This window comes from Arvicanthis niloticus, chromosome 4, assembly GCF_011762505.2.
Source record: "Arvicanthis niloticus isolate mArvNil1 chromosome 4, mArvNil1.pat.X, whole genome shotgun sequence".
NCBI lineage: Eukaryota > Metazoa > Chordata > Mammalia > Rodentia > Muridae > Arvicanthis > Arvicanthis niloticus.
The window spans coordinates 64,419,665-64,443,731 of record NC_047661.1 but is presented as its reverse complement, the minus strand read 5'-3'; the positions used below and the strand labels follow the sequence as shown (position 1 = coordinate 64,443,731).

At 38.2% G+C, this 24,067-nt stretch overlaps 1 protein-coding gene across 4 annotated transcripts in view; it reads right to left on the bottom strand.

Moving 5' to 3' along the window:
- Fbxw7 (F-box and WD repeat domain containing 7) overlaps positions 1 to 24,067 on the bottom strand; it is a 155,298-nt gene that overhangs the window by 43,468 nt on the left and 87,763 nt on the right. Inside the window, exon 1 of one of the 4 annotated variants that reach the window (XM_034500252.2) lies at positions 9,582 to 9,874. The exons of the other annotated variants lie outside the window; for them this stretch is intronic. Within the exon in view, the coding sequence (XP_034356143.1) occupies positions 9,582 to 9,728 (147 nt within the window). The 5' untranslated portion in view covers positions 9,729 to 9,874. Of the gene's footprint in view, positions 1 to 9,581; positions 9,875 to 24,067 lie in introns of those variants that run through there. 4 annotated transcript variants of the gene reach the window in all.

The following is a 24,067-nucleotide window of genomic DNA, read 5'->3' as shown; positions in this document are numbered from 1 at the left end:
TCAGTGGTCTCCTTATGGGAAGCCACTCTGTCTTAATCCATCTACAACATTAGCAGAATGCACAGTGAACAGATATATCCTGTAATGGAAGGTTAAACTTAATTTAGCTTTGCTCTTGTTTTAATGTGCACAGACCTTCAGATGTGGTTGGGGTTCTTGGTCATCATTTAATGTATACATCTGCCATATCTTAATCACTAATGAGAATATTTAAACCACAAACTGTCATTATATTACATTGACCTATCTATAACTAGGTAATAGAATTTAGGTGTTTATCCATGCAATAGATGCTTTAAAGTCATATATAGAGAGAGACTTAAGAGAAAGTTTAAACAATCCTGAAACCTCCACGTGTTTTCAATATATATATGTGTGTGTGTATGTATGTATGTGTGTTTATATATATATATATATATATATATATATATATATATATATATATATATATTGAATGTTACAGTTCAACAGACTTGGTTCTCTAACTTTGAAGACAGCTGCATTCATATATGTACATTTTGAACTTTAGAAAGGTAATACAGCACATAAACTACATATTACAAAAACTTCTAGCATATTACATTATTTCTGCAACAAAATAATCACTTAGATAAGTATTAAAGAAAGACATTGTACGTCAACTTTATAAGTCTTACTTTCTAGGACTTTAGGTTAGATTGCTGGTGTATAGGCAAGGGACTGTGCAGACTTATTTCAAACAATTTATTCTGCCAGAACTTCCAAGTTTATTTTTAGAGTACTTTTTTATTTGCTGCTCACTCTACAAGTCTTGATATTCAACTCATTTCTTAAAACACAAATTACAAGTGTTGAGTACCCTGCCTGCTGGTATCACCAACAGGCTACTTACCATCTGTACAGCATTTCCTCAGTGTGGTTGAAGATTTGTATAGCCTGTGCTCACTTAATTTGCTTTATGCTTCAATTTAACAATGGAAGCAAAACCCAATACTAGAAAGATCTGATGGAAATATGTCTAGAAAGCAATGTCATGATTACATACTGAGATCATTGTGTGTGAAGAATGTAGACCACATGTTTTATGAAGAAGTCCATTCAAGCCTCTCAGCTCTGTTCCATGTACTCAGTATCTTTGGGCAGCCATTAGTACTTGCAACATCATACCATAGGCAAGATCAAAGTGATCCTAGCTGCAGTGCAATGAAAATCCACTCTACTGTGATTAGGCTGACTAACAGTCCTGCGGCCTGACTACCCCATTCAGAAGTACTTATCTCCTAGTTAGTTATAAGACAAGTTCTTAAACCCTCCTACACCTCAGATCTCTCATACATGTAAGTAGGAATAATGTAACTCAATCTACTTTAGGAGGTTATCTTATGTACTAGATGAGGGTACTTTTTTAGAAATACCTATAAAGTAGTATCTCATCTGTATATCTGCATACCAAATTACTTTCACTGCCTCACTTTACTGTCATCAAAACAGCAGCATATGTAAGACTATTTATCTATGGACTTCGGAAGAGCACAGAATTCTCTCTAGTCCTGTTAATCTAAAGGTTAGAAAAAAAGCTCTCAACTTGGTTTTGGGTATTCTGTGTTTATTGGCAACAGGCAGGTAGATATTGGCAGCAGCAGAATTAACACAAAGAAATGAGATGTAAACACAAACAGTCCAGAGTCCCTGCCATCCTCAGGTCAGCTGTTTGAAAACAAAGCTATCTGAAGTTTTCTCTTTTTTATTTTATTTAATCATTTTTTTTTATACTCCAGATTTTATCTCCCTCCCGGTCTACCCTCTGACTGTTCCACATTCCATACCTCCGCCTCACCCACAGACCTCTCCACTCCCTGGGACTTCCAGTCTCTTGAGGGTTAGGTGCATCTTCTCTGACTAAACCCAGACCCGGCAGTCCTCTGCTGTCTATGTGTTAGGGAACTCACATCAACTGGTGTATGCTGCCTGGTTGGTAGTCTAGTGTCTGAGAGATCTTGAGGCTCCAGGTCAATTGAGACTGCTGGTCCTCCTACAGGGTCAACCTCCTCTTCAGCTTCTTCCAGCTTTTTCCTACTTCAACCACAAGGGTTGGCAGCTTCTGTCCATTGGTTGGGTGTAAATATCTCCATCTGACTCTTTCAGCTGCTTGATGGGTCTTTCGGAGGGCAGTCATGACAGGTCCCTTTTTGTGAGCACTCCAGAGCCTCAGTATTAGTGTCAGGTCTTGGGACCTCCCCTTGAGCTGGATCTCTTTGAGCCTGTTGCTGTACCTCCTTTTCCTCAGGCTCTTCTCCATTTTTGTCCCTGCAGTCCTTTCAGACAAGAACAATTCTGGGTCCGAGTTTTGACTATAGGATGGCAACCCTGTCCCTCACTCGATGCCCTGTGTTTCTACTGGAGGTGGACTCCACAAGTTTCCTCTCTGCACTGCACGGCATTTCATTCAAGGTCCCTCCCTTTGAGTCCTGAAAGTCTCTCACTTCCCAGGTCTCTGGTGCATTCTACAGAGTCCCCCCACCTCCTACCTCCCAAGGTTGCCTGTTTCCATTCTTTCTGTTGGCCCTCAGGGCTTCAGTCCTTTTCCCCCACCCAATACCTGATCATGTTCCCCTTTTCTTCTTCCTGTCCCCTTTCCCACCCAGGACCCTTCCTCTCTTTCCCCCTCCTGTGATTGCTTTCTTCTCCCTCCCAAGTAGGTTTGAGGCATCCTCACTTGGGCCCTTCGGCTTGTTAACCTCTTTGAGTTCTGTGGATTGTAGCCTGGGTATTCTGTACTTTTTGGTTAATATCCACTTAGTGAGTACATACCATGCATGTCCTTTTGGGTCAGAGTTAACTCACTCAGGATGATATTTTCTAGTTCCATCCATTTACCTGCAAAACTCAGGATGTCCTCGTTCTGAAGTCTTTTCTTAACTGTTGGGGGGGCCCCTCTTTGTACAGTGGCCCATTTAGTCATTTCCCCTTTTGTATTACAATGGTTTTAAGTTTTACCACAGATGGGAGACTCTTACAAGGTTGTAGGGTTTTGTTTGTTTGCTTGTTTGTTTTAAATTTTTGCATAGCCCTATATAGGAGCTTCTATTTCTAGCCGGTGCTTTGCATGTTAGAGACAAGAGTTCCCCCAGGGAACTCCTGATTTCTACTCTGTGTACTCATGTCTGTACAGATGTACTCATGTCAGGAAGGAAGAAAAGACTGGTAGGATTTTAAATTGCAGATGTTACATGGCAACTTGCAGCCTTACAGGACATGGAGGATCTGAAATGTCAACCTTTCTGATGTTCCAGCGGAGCAAGAAGTAACATTTCTACCTTCTCACTCAAAGCTGTTTCTAGATGAGCTCATACCACAATACTGATCATCTTCGTCTTCCAAGTATTGGGCTTTTCTCTCTTTTAGCCTTTTCTGACATTTTCAATCCCCCGTGCCTCCTAACTGACTCTCAAAAGTACCTCCTACATGACTACACTGTGCATTTGTTTCGCCTTCATTTTCAAAATTGGTAAGTAGTAATTACTTTTAAAATTAAGTGTCAAACCGTATCTGAGTTTGGTTAAATATAGAAAATAAAATATTCAAAATCACAGCTGCATAGTCATTTTAAAACACAGTAAACAAAAACATGCCATGCTCTAAGAGTACAAAAACTCCTAGAAGAAATTGCCGATTTTAACAGCTATTTCAACAAACCAGTTATACAAATCTGTACACTAACGTTCTCCTGCATATCACTTGCAGCATAAAAAGTATTGGAGTCGGCCTCTGTGGTCAAAGAGTTGACAGCCTAACTGAAGCCACCAAGTGTTTCTACAAAGTATCACAGGACACCACTGAGCAGCCCAAAGCAGGCCCAGGGCAATGGTGGAACAGCTAGTGCACTGGGGCCAAGGAGATCAGATGAAGCCCACTAGGCACAAAGAAGCAGGGCACCTGGCAGAAGGCGCAGCCAGCCAGGCTCCACAGTGAGGTCTTGGAAGAACCTGGAGACAAAGATCCACAGGTAACACAAGGGGTCTGACGTGTGTTAAAATGTCATATATTTATCTCTGCTAAAGAGATACTTGTGAATGTTTATATATTCCGCTGAAGGTCCTGGAAACAGACACTGAGCGTCAGATGCAGAAATTTACAGTGTGTGGAAACCAAGTTGAATTGCGGTTGTCCACCAAGGCATCTTAAACAAGAAGACTTGCTAAAACTATGATGATCAAAAGTTAACATGGCAGGAATGGAACTCAACAGAGAGAGGAAAGAAGGGCAAGCCTAGAAAAGTGGCTAATGGACAAAGCTATGACAGATGTGACCTAAGTAACACTGTGTAAGAAACAGGCAAGTGTTCGGCAGCTGCTGCTGCTAGCATGAGAAGGACTCTCGCAGTGCAGATTATTAATAGCAGTACACTTCGGGAGAGGCCACCATTAATACTGTAAAAATATCTCACTAAAATCCAGGAGTGTAGAGTATAATGTGACATAAAAACCAAGACATCTATCAGAAGACCAGCAATAAACAGACAACATTGAACCAGAAAAACATTTTTAAAATTAGACAAATTGTGGACAATCTATTTGGACAAAGACACAGAAACATAGCTAAGAGAAGAAAATCCTTAGAGTTGGAAATAATACAGGTGACAAGTCTCTGGCAAAGGTCCTTTTCCACAAACAAAGATGATCACTATGAACAAATAATTTTGGATCTATTTTCTTATTTTCTTCATGAAGTATGATGATATGTACTTAATAGAAATATTGGAACAGACATAAAATGTTTACGTAAGAATAAATAGGCTTGGGATTCTCTGTATGTTTTATAGTAAGGTTAGATGGGCTTTGTGTTATTTTAAAATTGGTACAATTTTCTGGAAAACAATTCATTACTATCCACTAAGAACAAAATAAAGTTAATTCTTTACCAAGTAATTCTACATCTACAAATCTGTGAATATTATCAATTTTTTTGTATATACACATATCACTATTCAGATTAAAAATTGTAGAGGAATGTGGCAGAGTAGATAACTTGCTAGTACTCACACTCTTGGAGAAACATCAGCAATACATTAAGAATGGATCTAACTGCCAATTTTGTATAAAAACAATTAAATATATAAAATTATTGTTCTGGTTGTTTTCTGAGCAGAAGAATTACTAACAATTTAGGAAACTGTAAAGAAAAATCTTTTATTTTGCATATAATAAGCATGTCCTATTTTTGAGATGTAAGTTATTAAAGGAAAATAAAATTGACTACATAAGTTATTCAACTCAGATTATTTGGGGAGATATTACATTTCTAAATTCAGAATGATACTAATTTATACTTTTGCTTTACCAAGAAAGGCCCTCATGATTGTGGTTTAGTTTTTAGTAACATGAAAAATTCCTACACATATGAAGATTTTACTACAAACGGGATCATTAGAGGCATTCTTCCTAAAAACAAAATAAAACAAAAAAATAAACAAACAAAAACCTAATACATTTTCTTAATAATTATGGCAGACATTTTCTGAAAAATTACCTGGCTGGTCTAAAGTCCACTAAAAGAACAAGAATAAAATTACATACAGCCTAAACTAACTGAAGTCTATACATACAAAACAACCCATTAGGTTATGTCTGAAAGAACACTAAAAATTTGAATACAGCTTTGTCTCTATTAATGGCACAATGATTAAGAAAAAAAAACCCAAACCCTAAACAATGTTGCTGAAGAGATGCTGTGTCACTTTGTCCTTGTCCAAAGCACTGACTGAGGCCATAGACAGCAAGGACAGTGCACCAGCCTGAGGAAGACCTGTCTCAATGGCTGCCAGCTGAACTCAGCTGATTAGGTATGACCCCTGGCTAACAAGGCAACAAGAACAATCCAGCCAGGGACATAAGCATTTCAAGATTTTAACGAGTACAACTGTCTTATAATGTGTGGCTTAAGTTAAAAATCTTGAAGGTGATTCCACAAGACAGTTTAAGATTACAAATGGACTGTGCTACAAAAATTTACTTGTTAGTCGATGCTTTGAAACTTGAAGTATTTTCCCTCAGAGAAATAAATTTTAATGTAATATGCTCCCAGATTTATCTTAAACCTACTTATCACAGTAGTTGAAACGTGCCAAGCATGTTAGGAAAAGGTGTATGTGGACCACAGAGATGGTAGTAAGGACAGCAGGTAAGATCACTGCTCAGATTCACCATGAAAACTGGGAGAGCTCACCTGTGTGAGTCTCTGTTTCCTGGTCTACTAACTGAGAAACTTCTTGGTTTACGGTATTCAGCTCACATTAAGTTGCTAAGGACCATAATGGTTCAAAACAAAACAAAACAAAACAATGGCGCAGTACCTAGGCTACATATTGGGCTCTTTAAAATCAAATATGGTGGTACACACACCAAAAACCTGGTATTAGGTAGGGCACAGTAGAAGAATTTCTGGTTCAAGGCTAGCCTGAACTACACAGTAAGATGGTCTCAAACCATAAACACAAATGAACAACAGACAAGAATCCGTGAGTCCTTCCTTTCCCACACTTACTGCCTGTCCCCAAGCTCTACCCCACTCAGTCTTCCACGCTAAATGAACACAACCAGATGTTTAAGAATCTGATCTGAATCAAAACAGTAACATTTCAGAGTAATTCTATACAAGTAGTCTAGATATTTGAGTGTTCCAAAGCGGGAATGAGTGAATAAGTGAGATTTATACGGTCTAATATTAACTGTAATACTGGTTTTCTTCTAATATACTAGTTCTAAGATTCACCAACATTTCTCTTAGAAAAAAGAAAATCAATTCTGCATTCTTGTTTTAGATGTGACCAAAAACGTAGAAAAGTAACGAAACTGGAATTTTAGAATGTTACTGATGTTACTATCATAATTAAAAGCATTCCAGTTTCGAGGAAAAATAAAGCAATTCGTGTAGTATTTCAGTTCTCCTAAAGGATAATCAAAACACCTTAAAATTACAAGGTAAATCCCCCAATCTCCTTGATATTAAGAATTACCTATAAAACTGATCTTTTAAGATTACTTTTACAGGTGTGTGTGTGTGTGTGTGTGTGTGTGTGTGTGTGTGTGTGTGTGTGTGTGTGTGTGAGAATGGGAAGTCTCTCTGCACTGTAACAGCAGAACCCTCGCTCCTGCAGAGCTGAGTCTTACTGAATGTTCTAGCTGATGGGCTCCTCAGTGCTAAAGTGTTTCAACTCAGTAGTGAATGATCAGTAGCCAGTTTGTTATTTATTCACTGTTAAAAAAACTTTAATGCTCACACACTTTAGGTGAGGGCCTAGAAAACCTAATAAATTAGACTACTCACATAGTTATGATACTTTGATAAGATGAACACATTTTCTTTAAAAAAAAAAATAAGAGAGAGATGAAAGTTAAAATCATAGCTATAATTATGGTTATAAAAAATTTCCCACAATTTTCATACTGTCATACTTTTTTCGAGACAGAGTTTCTCTGTATAGCCCTGGCTGTCTTGGAACTCACTCTGGAGTCCAGGCTGGCCTCAAACTCAGAAATCTGCCTGCCTCTGCCTCCCAAGTACTGGGATTAAAGGCGTGTGCCACCACCGCCCGGCTGCTGTCACGCTTTTAATTTTGTTCAAAACATTATCCCCCACAAACACCAACTGAGTCAGCACCTATGGAAGGGATATGACCTCTCCAAAACATCTGGCATAAAATATGATCAAACTATATGGCATTTCAGAAGAATTCTCTCATAAACACTTAAAATATCTGTCATACTAAACTAACAAAGATGATGAAAATCCATTTAAAGCAACCAAATATGGAAAGAGAAGGTCTCACAACTCTGATGTTTCCAGGAGTCAGAGGCAATGAGTCATGCCACAGTCAACACTGTTTTTATAAAACAAAACCTGGACATACTGATTGATTAAAAGACTGTTTCAAATCTTTAGCCATGTTCTTTACTTCTAATTTTCTAGAACAACTTTTATTTCCATACTTAGTTTTATCATGGCATTGCAGCTGCAAGGCTATAAGTTTTCTGACATCAGAAAACCTGCCGGAAACCATCAAGGTCCTGGTTAATTCTTCCTACAGGATCAGCTTCTATGCAGTTACCAAACAAATGCACTGTGACAGAAAGTCTTCTGCAAACTAAAACTCTGTAAGTTTATTACAAAATAAGAACAAGAAAACAAAATTAACTTGGTTATTAATACTTCAATTGTTTAATGGAAAAAAAGGCCTCATGTTTTTGTTTGCTAATTTTTTGTCTTTTAAACCTATTTGTGTTGGTATTTTCTTTTATAGAAGGAATAAACTAATCACTATTTTACGAATGGCATTACAGCTGTCAGAGCCTCTTGTAAAATCTCAAATGTGAGCAGTGACCTCACTCCACAGCAGCTTTCAAACTGACAGGTGAAAGACAAGGAACCATGAAGACAGAACAAACAGAAAAGGAAAGAAGAAACAGGAGGAGAGAACACTTCGGGTCTAGTTTCAAAATTTAGAAGACATTGTTTAACTTCATTTTCCAACATGGCTGCCACCTACTTAAGATAGAAGTTGAAATCACTCAAAAGGAACTAAGCTAATTAGAAAAAAATTAAAAGCTTACTTAAGCCTCAGTAAATGTCTCTATAGAGACAAAACTAGTTTTCTAGTGTTATGGGATTATTCTTGTCCCCTTCAGTTAAAAAAAAAAAGTAACTATAAGAGATATAAGACACAGACAACATTGATTAAACAAGTTCTTATTTACTTCCAAAAAACAGACAGTCAGTCAGACAGACAGACAGACACATCCCCCCTCCCACACACACACACAGATACACAGAGACACTTGTGTGTTTGGTCTTACTATGTTCAAGATCATAAACGTATTTCATAGCTATAAAATCACTCTAGTAAATAATTCAAAATGGCACCACCAGCTAAGTCAGAAGAAACATGTATTGCTAATCCTACAGCTTCAGTGGGTCATACTGAAAAAAAAAAAAAAAAATCCTTGGCTCTTACACTGATTATACATTAACACTAGTTCTGCAAGTCCAAGTTAGTTCGGGATGGCTATATATAAACTTTATCACAGAGGAGTGTGTTACTTCTGTTTCAGCAAAACAAGTGACGTCTCTTTTAATTTATGAAGTTTTAATTCATGAAACAGCTTGTAAAAATAACCCAGCTTTACAGGCCCAAGAAGCCTAAGGACCTACCTGTAGTGCTTGTTACACTAGATGCTGCATTTCCCACATGTAAGGAATAAACCAACAGCAGCTTTGGTTTCTCATCAAAATAAAAGCTACAAAACTGAGATTCTAATGTTTATCAGCATATTTCAAGACATATCTTTTTCACATCTACCACTTGAAATAAGTTTACAGGATTCTAATCTCATGAAAAACAGACGAGACAAAAGGGCAGAGTGGGTCCCCCCAGCCCCCACTGTCAGGCTCCAGATCACCTCTAAAGCTGCTGCCGTGCACGCTTTCCCTGGCTACACAACGCATTGTTAGCTTCCCTCATAAATACACACGGGAAATCTGAAGCAGTGCTTTACCGGAAGAGAAACAGCACTTAACATTCACGCTTCCGAATGCTACAGACTTACCCGTCTTCGACAAAAGGGCAGGCCCTGGGCAATGATGCTGATGCTGAATATCTTCATCACAGTCTGATGGGGCAGAGGCTCCTTCGCACTTTTAAGATCAACAGGAACCAAGCCATGGTTCACAGGAGCTTTTCCAGGTTTTGACATTTTAAACTCCTCTTGGTTGACGAACACTCTCTACATGTACTACAGACACATTACTAAAACACTCACCAACAAACTGAAAAAATTACTAGTAGTTTTAAAAGGCTGAGAACCCAAGGCCTGCTGCGGCTTTTGTCTTCCAACCTTCTCTTTGCGAGTGTCCTGACCTGTCTGAGGCTTGGTGAAGTGCAAACTGTCCTAGAATAGCCAGGAATTATAAACTCCTGAAGTGAGCGCTCCTGCTCCTGCCAGTCAAACAGCTGGTGAGCTCCCACAGCAAGTGAGCAGTGCGGACAGGAGCAAAGCAGGGCTGGGCGGCAGGGTCCTGGGAGCACTCCACCTAAATAACCAAGGTGCTCCCCAGAAAGGGGAAGGCAAGAGTTTCTTTATAAAATTCAACACACACACAACTCTATGTTCTCTTAAAATTACTTTCTCAAAAGTCACTATAAGTGTCTGAAGAATACTTTGAGTCGATTCAAATTTAAGGAGTGTTTATGCATGTTGAAAACAACATGCTTGTTCAGTCTCATCTACATCAGTGGGGGCTCTTTGCAAGTGTCTGTCAGCATGCTTTTTTCTCTTTCCTTGCAGACCATTCTTTATCTCATGCTCACCAAGACAGTAAACACACCCTATCTCTCTCTAGCTATTAATAACCTCGAATCATCTTACTAGAGATTATCAATCTCAGTCTCTCTGTAATTCTGAAATAGTCCCCGAGTCTATTATAATAGCCACATGACTGACTGGAGGCACATAAATTGTTCATTATTTATAAAATAAACAATGATAGGCAGTAATCACAGACGTCACTTCTCAACATGAACATGCTCTAAGCAACCCATGCAGTGTGAACATGTCATCGAGTCTGACATAGAGGTAGAGGAGATGTTGAATGGTTTGTGGAGATTCTTAGTGCTTAATTCCTCCAACATACCAGTTAGACAAACCTTCCTAAAACACAGAAGGACTGAGCTAATAACATTTACTTTTAGAAAACTTTCAATAGCTCCCTAATGCCCAAGGTAAACTCTGGAGGCAAAGACTCTACTTGAAAGTATTCCCAAACTATTAGTTGGGGGCATAATCTCAAATATTTACTTAAACTAACCACTTAGGCTGACCTCAATCCTGAAGCCAGGAATGGCCTTGAACGGGTGATCTTCCTGCCTATAACCCCCAATGCTAGAATTACAGGGTGAGCCACCTCATTGGGCTTCTTCCCATAACCCCTCCCACTTTGGAAAGATCAATCTCACTCTATAAGTAAGTAGACTAATGAAAAGAAAAGACAGTTTGTACATGAGAAATATTCCTAGCCCAATCCTGATGTTCTTAATCCAGGTCTTTCTTTCTAATGACAAATTTGATATGTAGTTTAAAATGCAAACTCACTAGCAGTTCTCTCTCTCTCTCTCTCTCTCGCTCTCTCTCCCTCCCTCCCTCCCTCCCTCCCCCCCCCTCTCTCTCTCTCTCTCTCTCTCTCTCTCTCTCACACACACACACACACACACACGATTTAAAAGCAGAAATTTGACTACAAGTACCATGATTGTAGCAGCATTACTCTGAACAATCCCAATGTGCAAATAACCCAAGTAAGCAAAGTGCTACACACACAGTTGAATGCTGTTTTGCCTTCAAAAAGAAAGCTCCAGTCTCGATACATCATTGAAAGTTGAGGCTATCATACTAAGTAAAACAATCACATTACAAAGAGACAGGTGTAGCATGACTCCACTTATAATCAAAAACTTAGTGTTTGGGTCCAATTTAGTTCAGAAACAGAAAGCACAAAGGTGGACCCAAAGTTGTGGAGAATTGCTGCAGAGTTTCACGGAAAAAAAGGGGGGAGAGTTCTAGAGTGTATGTAATGCCACTGAATATACATAAACAAAGTACAAACATTAGTTTTTATATTATGTGTTCAACTACAGTAATAATTTTAAAGTAAATGATAGTAGAATACAACAATAGTCCTGAACCCAGGCACTGGAGACTTGGCTTAGCAGACTTTAGAGTTCTTGCTGTTCAAACCTGAGGGCCTGAGTATGAAGCTTTGCACCCACCCATAAAAAAAGCTGGTGTGGTCCCATGAGTCTGTAACTGTTGTGCAGGGAACTGAGATATGAGGATCCCTGAGGACTGTCAGCCTCTACCCTAGCTCCAAAAGACTGTCTTGTATCTCAAGGAAATAAGGCAAGGGGTGATTGCACAGGACATCCAGTGTTCTCCTTTGTCCTATGCATGGGAGTACATAGCACAGACACCCACATACATCTACACACATACACTTATTTTCTTATAAAATAACTTATGAAGGCAATGATCAGTCATGTGTCACTTCTCAACAAGGACAGCTCTAAGAAACGAATGGCAGTGCATGCACAACATCATTCCCCAACAAAGATCCAGGGTTAGGACAGAGAAAAGAGCATAAGGACACTGGAAATCTATAAACTACTACGGTTGGGGGGCACGGCAGGGGGTTACAACTGATAGTTAAGAGAAAGGTGTCTATGGTCCCACCAGCCTCTCCAGAAGAAATGCCACCATCTCGTAGTCTGCGAGTGTCCTCTGATGCTCACTTTACTCTCTAGAGGAAGACTGAAATTTTGTTCATATAATTAGAACCCTCACTCATATTCTGTCTCCTTAGAATATCCCTTTTGCTAATGTATCCCCAGATATAATCACTATTTTGCTAAAATTATGATATAATTTTATACAGATTGAGATCTTTATTCTTAAAACAATATATTTCAGTGATAATCTCTGAAAACAATTAGCACTTCTAATTCCTTCCAAAATGATAGGGAAGATATCATCTAAACTAAATGATACTTCTGTATTTAAACAAAAACAAAAATAAAAGAGGGCTGTATATTCTGTGAGGTTAGCATTCATTTTGCATATAAAAACATACCAAACAGGCCAGTTGCAATTTAACTTTTACTTAGCCCACTGATTCATTAAATAGCACAATGAACACTGTCTGTACTCACATCTACACTTAAAAGCCTCAAAGATCTGTAAAGCCACATTGTTTACGTGTATGTTCTTCTAAGATTTAGATTCTCAGATCTAGCCAATCCGCACAATCTTTAAAGTCTAATGTAAGTGGGGAAGGAGTATGGGAGTTTAAAGGATCTGGGACAGGGAAAGACTTTAAGTGTACATAAAGTTTTCTCTCTTAGCTTCTAAAGAATTAAACAATTATTATGAAGGAAATGGAGTTTTCCACATTCCCATGATTACTTATGACAATAAAAAACACAGAAGAGAAAGTGAGTACTGTTGTATATCAGAAACCGCATTTTCAGAAGCACCAAGTGGTAGCATTCTAAACTCTTTTTAATTGGTAAATAGCTGCCCTCAACTGGATAGTGCAGAGCACTGCAACTCTAGCAAACCTAACACTAAATGCAAGTGTCTAGCCAAGCCTTTATCAAGATACAGACATAAAGATAGCTCTTTAGTGATGATCAGCGCGAGCTATTAACTTCCAAGTGTCTGTGCTTTGAGGAATTCTTATTTCTGAAGCTATGTTGTCAATCTAGAATGGAAATGTGACAAATATCAAACACTTCAAATATACAAGAAACCCCTGATCGATGAAGGAAAACCTGGACAGCAGGACAACCTGGACAGTGTATAGCATCATGACCACTGACATTAAGCTAGAGCCAGCTTCACGTGCTTAAGTATTCAAGAAAACCACAATCCATGAAGGGCACTGTGGACAGTATGCATGGCTCCTCAATTACTAACACAGTAAGCTGGTTTCTTTACATTGCCCAGGCTAGCCTCAAATTCCAGGTCTCAAGCAATCTTCTCTCCAAGGATCCTCTTGCCTCAGCGTCTACATAAAAGTGCCACTGCACTAGCCTTAAGAAACTCATTTTGTATAATAAGTTTTCACATTTTTTCCAATGGGAAAAATATTAACACATGCTATTGGATCTTAGTATTATTCAATGCTTCTGTGAACTTAAGTTACTTTTGTTAACACCACTGTGTTCTTGGTGAAACAGAATATTCTAGATACTTGAAATTAATAGTACTACTAAAGTAAAATAAGTCAGAATAACTATTTTTCCAATATAGTACATTGTACTGTCAAACTGTGCTGAATTAATTTTCAGTCTTTCATAGCGTAGTGCCAAAGAGATGGGACTCTTATACTATAGCCCATTAAGAGATTTATGCATGAAGATGGAGAAACTGAAACAAACAGGGAACAGTTATGAACCAATAAATTGTTCCCTTGTATTAATAATACTCAACTATAGAAAAATAATTCAAAATAAAATTAAATTTTAACTATACAGTATGACCCCTATACCTTTAGTATTCATGAAACAAAATAAAATGAAAGAATTGTGTTTATGAAATTTTAACATCTAGGCCGGGCAGTGGTGGCACACACCCTTAATCCCAGCACAGAGAAGGCAGAAGCAGGAGGATCTGTTTGAGTTAGAGGCCAGCCTGGTCTACAGAGTGTGTTCCAGGATAGCAAGAGCTACATGGGGAGACCCTGTCTTAAAAAACTAAAAATGGGGGCGGGGGGGGGGGGGGTTAAAGTCCAATCCAAAATGATTTCTAGAGAAGTTGTACACAACATTTAAATGCCTAGAATGCTTGTCAGGAAGCTCACAATTTCCAGTTACAGTTTCTGGGGCATTCCACCATTCCTAGCACACTTCTAGTACTACAGTATACTACTGAGCTTCTCTGGTAAGTTTCAGTATCTAAGCAGAGGACAACCTGTAACCACTGACCACATAAGCAGACAGTAGCTTGGCTTCTGAAACAGTACAGAGTGTATGCAGGTGTCCCACAAATACACCTGGCAGCTACAAATTCACAAACTCACAGGGGTCGCCTAAGAATATCATAAATTTACATTACAATTCATAACAGTAACAAAATTATAGTTATGAAGTTAGCAATGAGAATAATTTTATGGTTCGGGGTCACCACAGCACAAGGAACTATATTAAAGGGTCCCAGCATTAGGAAAGTTGGGAACCACTGCTCTAGGCTAAATTATCCAAAGTTGACAGGCAACTGTACAGCACACACAGAATATCAGGTGAATTTTAAATTCTAGGTTCAGTGTCACCATGAACTGGGAACCTTAGGCTGGCTGCTTACTCTACACTTCAGATTCCCTAAAGGGAAGGATGGAATACAAGACTGAGAGTGAAATTCTATAGTCTGGAGTGCATACTGTAGCTTTATTAGTCTCATGTACATGTCTGTACATGTCTCATAATTCTAGATTATCAATTTAATGAGCCTTTTTTATCACAAGTTAGCAAAGTTAGCTTTACAAAACATAACCAAGGGCCAGCAACATGGTTTAGTGAAGAAAGGTGCTTTTATTGCCAAGCTTGATGGCCTGGGTTTGATCCCTAGGACCCAGATGGTAGGAAAGAACCAACTCTTAAAGGTTGTCCTATGACCTTCACGTGTATGTGCTTGCTTGCTTGCTTTCTTTCTTTCTTTCTTTCTTTCTTTCTTTCTTTCTTTCTAAATAAATGTGATTTTTAGAAGCTTTAAAATAGAATACATGTAAACAAAACTCACTGCTTCAATTCAGTAGTGTATACTCTTTAAAAACAGGCAACTATGACAATGTGTTAGATAGTGTAGTTGAGTTGTATACAGTGAAAATATTTTAACTGAAAAGTAGGTATAGATATAATGAAAACTTTTTAAAATGGACCAAAAGATGATCAAGAAATTAACACTAAAATAAATTATATATTTTTGTTTCCTTCTCCTGTCCACCATAATGACCTAGGCAATGGCACGCAAAGTGTATAGATGATAGATATAATTTTTTAATGTAAGGTCTAAATTTTATACTATATTTGTATCTATGAACTATTAACTTCAAAACAAACTTCTCATTCTTTTATCATGCATTCAAAGAAATATTTGAGATTATAAACTAAAATCCAACTTTCAGATTAAGTTTTCTAAGTGTCTCAGCAGTGCCCAGTATGAAGTCCTCTGTGTCTGTCTATAGCATATTTTACTTCATGACTAAGTTTAACTCTCATGCTCTATGCCGGGCTACCCCAGCTGTTAGACTGGCCTTACACAGCTGCTCACCAAGAATTCAGCTGGTGATTAATATAGCTATACCTTTAAGTCAACTATGACAAAAATGGCATTGTAATTACAGGTATTTCAACCATGCAAGAATTCCAACCTCGTGTGACGACAAAGAGCCTCAAACAACTTCATCTTCCACAGTTTTCAAAATAAACACTTAAAGTCTGTCATTTAAATTACTTTTATAAGCAAGCTTTAGCATAAATAGCTCATGAACCTTTCAGTTATTTCTCCTGCAAAAGCCCTAAGCTTGTTTGCAGGCCTAGAGATCAGACTACCCTGTGCTTGCTGGGCTGAGGGTGGGAAGCAGGGGATATGTGTGCACACACCTTTAAAATATAAATAAAATAAAAGAATTTAAGTATAGAAATATTTACTCTAAATAAAATAGTTTAAACATACAATCAAACTACAGAAAATAATTTAGGCTTTCATTCCTGGATAAACTGACAGTCTCATAAATCTCTACATTAATTTTAAAGCAGATGTCTGAGTTTTCATTTCTTCAATAAATAAAACACTAATTAGCTATCAAAAAAGATAAATTAACTCAACTTGTATAATCCCAAATGCACTTGTGTAGAAAGATCTTAAGAGTTAAAAGGGAGAAGTGAGAGGCTGCAGAGCTATAGCTCGGTTGGGTAAGTGCCTGCTATACAAACATGAGAACCTTGAATTCAACACCCAACTCCCATGCTTATATTTACAAGCTTGGTGGGCCATGCTTATATTTACAAGCATCTAAAATCCTAGTACCCAACTGAAGAGAGAAGGATCCCCAAGGTGTGCTGGCTATCCACACTAGCAAACCTCAGGTGCAGTGAGAGGCCTGAGACAGAGTGATTAAGACACCAGCTATCCATCTCTAGTCTCTATATAAGAATAGGCAAGCAAGAAGGAGACCATAGATAATACATCATCCTTCTGCATATACTTTCTCAAAGATGATCACTGTGGTATTCCTGTCTTCAGGGAAAAATTCCTTTTTGCAGTAGAACCCTAATATTGCTCACTCTGAAGGGTGTAGACCACATCCTCTTCCCTTAAAAAAAAAAAAAAAAAAAAAAAAAAACAGGCTGACATTTCTGTTTAAAGGAACATCCTGTGATCACTTAGGCTGTCATAACAAAAAGCACAGCTTGCTTTTCACACTGATATGCTATTTCCAAGTGATCTGCGGTCACAGAATAAAGTCCAAGGCAGCTCAGGTAAGAAGAACAATCTGGGTAAGGCCTGAGACTGCATCATCAGGGAAGGTGACTAAGCAGCCTATGCTGACTCAGACCCACTGCTTCACCTCATGCTGCACTCTGACTTGTACAAGCATCCTGAATGTTCAATGTGCCAATGGATAACAAAATATACATAAAAATGAAGGGCACCGAGTATACAGCTTCATTGTGATACGGTACCTACAAAGCCTTCACTGTGAAATGGCACCTACAGAGTCCTCACGATAATATGGATCTGTGTAGTCTTTCCCAAGAGTGTTAATTTCGATTTTTACCCACAGTGCTAAGGACAAAAGATGATCCAAGATGAAAAGATGAGTTGCTATTCTGAGGTAGAAAATATTTGGTAACAAATTCCCACTTTGATAACTACTAAAAATGAACTAACTTAGCAAGACTTTGGCTATTTTCAAAATAAAATATAAAACTATAGAAAATGTCATGGCTTGGATTTCATCTGAGTTACTTTAATATAAGAATAAGAAAATAAGCTCACTTTTAAATTTCCTATCATCACACTTTCAACTTTATCTCATGAATTCTCAACTAACCACACAGTAGCAGACAGGTAAAAAATAAAGAAAATAAGTGTAAACATTTAGGCATTCTCTCTGGCATGTACACAGCAGGAGCAGAACCTGCGGGTGTATCAAAGGGACCCTCCTCCCTGTTACTGCAGTCACTGAGTCTACAGCACCCAGTCATCACAAGAATACAACACAGGTTTTCATCTCTTCTCAACATTTCCAACTGGCCCCCAAGTTTATCAATATCTTAAGTTCCAAATTCCTTCTAGTTTCAGCATTACGTAATAATCTGAGAAAGTACTTCACAGTTAGTACTAACTAAACTTAAATAGCCTACAGTTCAACTCCAAGTTAAATGATATAATCATTTAGGCAGAAGTCAGTGGAACAGTTTCAATTCACCCGACAATCTCTTAGAAACCAACAATGCTTTGCATGACATGCCATCAAGCTAGCTTTAGCACAGACTTGTAACTTTGAAATAACTGACATTATGAGATATAATCAGCTAATAGTTGCTGAAGACTCCCAGTACTTGTCCTGGCTACCTTTCAAGCCTCAATGAACACTCTCAGCAATACTGTGATAGGTACTACCATCATTCTTAATATCATCAGAGCGTTAACAGCTTGGCCTTGACTAGCTATCTAACTGTAAAGATCAGTGTCCCCTGCTACTTGTGCACCTTAATGCACTTGTTATATATTCAAGGGTACAACCTGTTAAGGTACTCATGAAACACAGTAAATGAGAAAGAGATGCAGAGAGAACAGACACAGAATATTTGCCCTTTGTTGAGAGAACTGTGTACACTGTCCTCAGTTTTATGGCACCATTCTATGGACCAGTGTGCTACAAACGTTAGGACAGCTCACTTAGAATGCATACTCCAGTCCTAGAGTTTGGCTAAGTAGTCCTGGGATAGACTTCGCTGACCTGCATTCCTAATTGGCACTCAAGATGTTTGTGGTATTGTCAGTTCAGAGTCACACTTTGAAGAATCCTGGGACTCAGCCTCAGGAATGCCCACCCTACATGCTATTATCAGCTTACCCCAACTGTAGCTCCTTCCATCCGTGCTCTTCAGTCCTCAGCCTCATTTCTACTGCAGTATTTCCACTGGCACGGGCTCTCACATATATTGCATTTTGTCATGCTACTCCTAAATACAGACCACCTCAGATCCTTTGTGCAAGTTGAGATACATATTTCCTTTAAATGGGGTCCCCTGCAGGCTGCAGAGATGGCTCAGTGGTTAAGAGCACTGATGGCCCTTCTAGAGGACTTGGGTTTAATTCCCAACACACACATGATGCCTCATTATTGTCTCTAACTGAAGCTTCAGGAGATATGGCACCCTCTTCTGGCCTCTTCAGACACCAAGCACACATGTGGTCCACAGGCATAACTACAGCAAACACTCATACACATAAAAATAAAAGCAATGATGCTCATGTTGATGAAGAAGTTAGATCACCTGGCAGTTTAACATCTGAAAGTAATCTAATTCAAAATGAAAACAGACCATAGAATACAGTTGTGGCACTCAATGCTGTATCTCTATCCAACTGCTACTAATGCCTATTGGTTGGATGAAAACTATTTTGATTTTGCAATGAGTGAGAACACCCACTTTTTTCTGTATATGATCTAAAATGAAGGTGGTCCATTGGAAAATAAAGCCAGAGAAAGGCTTTATTGAAACTGGAGCATGCAGCCCATTAAGAAATCACAAACACCATCTGAAAACACATGCATAAGAAGCCAAGCCTGGCATCCCCAATGCTTAGGCAACAAGCAGTATGGCCTGCACTGAAAGCAGCTGCACAAGCATTTTTCACATCAGATACTGATCCCTCTTCTCATCTGGATTACATTTTTAATCATTTAAGGATTTAACTTTCACCAACAGATGACTGTAACTAATTCCATTACCTGAGCAAAAGGTGTTTAGTCACTTAAACAAACTCACACTACACTGCCAGAACACAAGAGTGTGTATTCTGCAGAACAACAACAGCAGAGCAGAGAAGTGGCAAGTGTGTGGTGAGAGAGAGCACACTAACTGTAACCACATCAGGAGACAGCACTGTAACAGCCATCGAATGCACAGGGACTAACCTGCCCAAAAAATTTAAATTGACAAACCAAACATGGCTTAATAATAAAATGACAGATCAGGTGGAGAAGCTCAGGAATGTGATGTTTTTGCCTGTGGTAGTATCAGAGTCCTGCCCCTCTCTTCCCAACGTTCACAGTTGTAGCTAAGATACTTCTACTGAGTTCACAATCCTTGCCCAGTTCTTAAAAACAGCATGAACACTGACTAGTGAGAACGTGTTATGTCCCTCAGAAACAGATACAAAATTTAAGAGTGAGAAATGTTCTATCAAATAAATAGAGGCAAGAAGTGACAATTTAATCAGGATTCTGCTCAAATTCTGAACTTGAACAAGTACTCATCCATATTCTAAGAGTCTAAAGAAACTGTTCATGTTCTTCTTCAGGTATTCACACTACTTTGTTAGGAGCTAGTGGTTATGGTTCACCAGCACCACCAAACTAAGAGAAGTCAAGAAAAATTAACTGGTCAAGCATTCTTTACTTCAGGATGACTGGGTGCCCTCAGCCCACATTCATTTAGGGACCTACTCTTTTTGCACATATGCTGAAGAAGCCCAGGACAATCAATTATTAGTCATGGGAGGTCTTCTGATTAAAAATTATATGTTAATTCTTAAGAATTTTTCAAAAATGTACTCATCCTTCCAAAGAAAGTGAGTTTGTACACATGTACAAGATACACTATATCTTTTTGTTACTAAATACCAAAATAATATGCTAGTTTCTTGACTTAAAAAATACAAAAATATTATGTCAATATATACAACTTCCCTTAATATTTATTCCAAATTGAGGCAAGAAATAATAGACAGGCACTGATGTATTTAAATAAATGAAAACAGCACCATTAACAAGGTACTATATGGCCCTCTAGTGTTCAATGAAGAAACTTAAGTGATTACATATGTTTCACTGCAGAAATCACTTTCTCCAATTTACTAAGGACACTGCTAAATCTATTAATGGCAGACGCCTTAAAAACTGAACATTCCTATCACTTTTGTAGGTTTTCTTTTTTCTTTTGAATTACTATTCACATGCTGAGTATGTAATAAAAGAATTCTAAAATTCTAAAACTGAGAAGGCTCGGCAGAAGCAAAATGCTTAACACAGTTCCAAACAAAATCCTAGCAGTTACTCTGCAGACGTTGACAAATGCTCCAACATTTAAACGGAAAGGCAGAAGACATGAAAAAGCCCATATAATACTGAAGAACAACATGGAAAGATTGACAATATCCCACCTTAAGTCTTTTCACAAAGTTACAGCTATCAAGAGAACAGTTAGGGAGCAAATAACGAAACAGGATTGAGGGCCCAGAAACAGACCAATGTGAATGCAGTCAACAGATCTCTGACAGAGATGCAAACAAAATATAATGGAAAAAAGTTAGTCTCCTGTAGATGGTACCACAACACCTGGACCTCTACATCAGCATCAACACCATCACTCATAAACCTTATACCCTTTTCAAAAATTATCTTAAAGTAGACTACAAACACACAAGAAAAAAACCTAAGCAGATTAACCCTGACATTGTAGTTACATTATGAAAAGCATTATCTATGAAAGATAATAGAGAAGATGGACATCACTAAAATTAAGTAGTTCTCTGAAAGACACTATAGATAAAATAAGAAGACACATCAAAAACAAGCCAAACATACTTATAAAATATAACAAATAACTCTTATTTAAAAATCCGTAAAACTCTAAAAACAGCATTGCTAAGAAAACAGTCTAATTTAAAAATGAGCAAAAGACCTGGAACGCAGCAAAGAAGATGTATGTATGGTAAGTATTCCCTGAAACTATGTTCACTAATGTACCTGACTGGAGAAATGCGGATGCAAACAGTGGTGGAGGCAACACAGCTCAAGCAGCCCAAGTCACAACACTGACAATGCCAAGCACCGTAAGGACAGAGCACTCGCTGACAGTGAGAGCACAAAAACAGCACAGGCAGAAGACACCCTGGCAGGTTCTCACGAAAGGAAATATACAGCTATGCTACTCCTCATCTGCAGCTCACGGTTGTCAACATCTGGAAAACCAAAATACTCTCCATTAGGTGGGTGGATAAATAAACAGACAAAGGAATATTATTCAACAATAAAAAGTGAATTTTCAGGCCAAATACACTTAACTTATTAAGAAACTTAATAAATGGTATTTAAACAGCTAAAAGGACTGCATGCTGTATGATTCCAATCACACTGTTAAATATAAAGCCAAGTGGTGGCCTTACTTTTAGAGCTGATGATCCCAGTCTCCTCCATCAGTTTCCATTACAGAAACTTACAGTAACAGATCTATATAAATGGAAAGTCAGGAGCAGGAAAGGGAAATGAATGTACTATTGCCTTCCTGCTAAAGCACTGGGCACTTCAGAATTATTTTAAAAATTGAATTCTCAAACTATTTCTCTCTCTCTCTCTCTCTCTCTCTCTCTCTCTCTCTCTCAATTAAAGATATTTATGTTTTATGATATAATACTTAAAATGAGAATGAGCCCCACTAATTCATGTATTTGAATGCTTGGTCCTGTTTTGTGAAACTATTTGAGGAGGATTAGGAGGGTGTGGCCTCGTTGGAGAAATGAATCATGGGGGAGGGAGAAGGAAGAAGGGGGAGGGGATGAGATTTCAAAGCACACACCACCAGAACTAGTCTTTTGTCCTTGAAGGTCAGATGTGAGCTCTCTGCTACTTGTCTAGTGCCATGCCTGACTGTCTGCCTGCCACCACACTCCCCACCATGATGTAAGCAAGTCCTCAGCTGAATGCTTGCATTTATAAGTTGCCTTAGTTATGGTATTCTTCACAATAGAAAAGTGACATGTGGCGATCCAAAAGCTTTCAGTGCCACACTAAAGAATTTGTTCATGAAACCACATACTAAAAAACGTTTCAGTTGGAGAAATGGCTCAGGAGTTAAAGCACCTACTATTCTGCCAAAGATTCTGACTACTATTCCCACCCCCATCAGGCACCAAGGGTTGTCTTAACTCCAGCTTCAGAGGATCTAGTACCTTTTCTGAGTTCTAGGACACCCACATATACATAAAGTACATACAAACATGAATGAAAATATAACCCCATGTTAGCCATCCTCCTCAAGCAATGTACTCAGCTGACCTCGTTAGAATTTGCCAGAGCTCCAAGGGTGTCTGAGATGTTTGATCTGATCAAAGCCAGACAGCAAAGCATCCGCCCTTCCCACTACACGGTGACACTTTCTAGTCCCACTTCTCTCCTCCTTTAAGGGCATTTGCCAGTTCTTGGGAGGAAAACCTTTTTCATTAACTCTCTATTATGCATTATAAAAGTTACACAAAAGCCTAGGTAAAATAAGTGGTTTCTAGCAGTCACATCTATTTTTTTTTCTGATACTAACAAATGCTTGCTACAATACTATTTAAGAATATTGAACTTATATATCAAAACTAACATGAAATTCATCCTGAAGACGGCATGCTTATCATACACACCATCTTCCTTGCCACCAACAAAATAACATTAAAAAGATTGCCCTTGTAATTATACATAGCATAATCTGCCTCAAAGACATCTTAGAATAACTCTGCTCGGTACTAATGCATATTTCAGAAGTGTATCATTTGTACTCAAAGTTTTAAAATTCCCCATTCTGTTTTTGTTTTTGAGACAGGCTCTCATCAAGTAGCCATGGCTGACCTAGGGAGAAGCCTGTCTCTGCTTCTCACGTATTAAGTAAGGTATCGTGTTCTATAGGGAAAATATCTTTAGTTTACATAGAAAGCTCTTAATTAAAATATTCTTTTCATTACTTTCAGTGAATAGGACATAAATTAAAAATAATCTGATTCACACAGATTTAAAATATATTTTGAGCAACTATAGTTTCAAACAATGTTAAATTTTTTAAAACTGTATTAGTAGAAATTAATTAGAAATTTATCACAAGTTGACATTTACTTTCTCAATCAAATGTAAGGCTTACAGAGCATTTAAGCAGAAACTTTACAGTTAAAGTTTGGGAAAAGTACAGATGCACTGACAAATTCTACTACAAGTAACAGCTATGGCCTAATGACTGCTGAGATCACTAACACTTTGATTAGAGCTTATTTTCTTTTTATTGAAGCCCAGTTTAGTATACATTTTGCTAAAGTATTAACCTATTTTATGCTTATTTCTCCATAACCTTTGTATGTTAGCAGTGACATAATGACTGAACGCTAAAGACCACAAAAAAGATACATGTGTTGTAGAGAATGAACCGCATTTTAAGGAACAGATGCAGACAAAGCCAGGTCACAGGACTATGTGTACACACTAGCCTCATTTC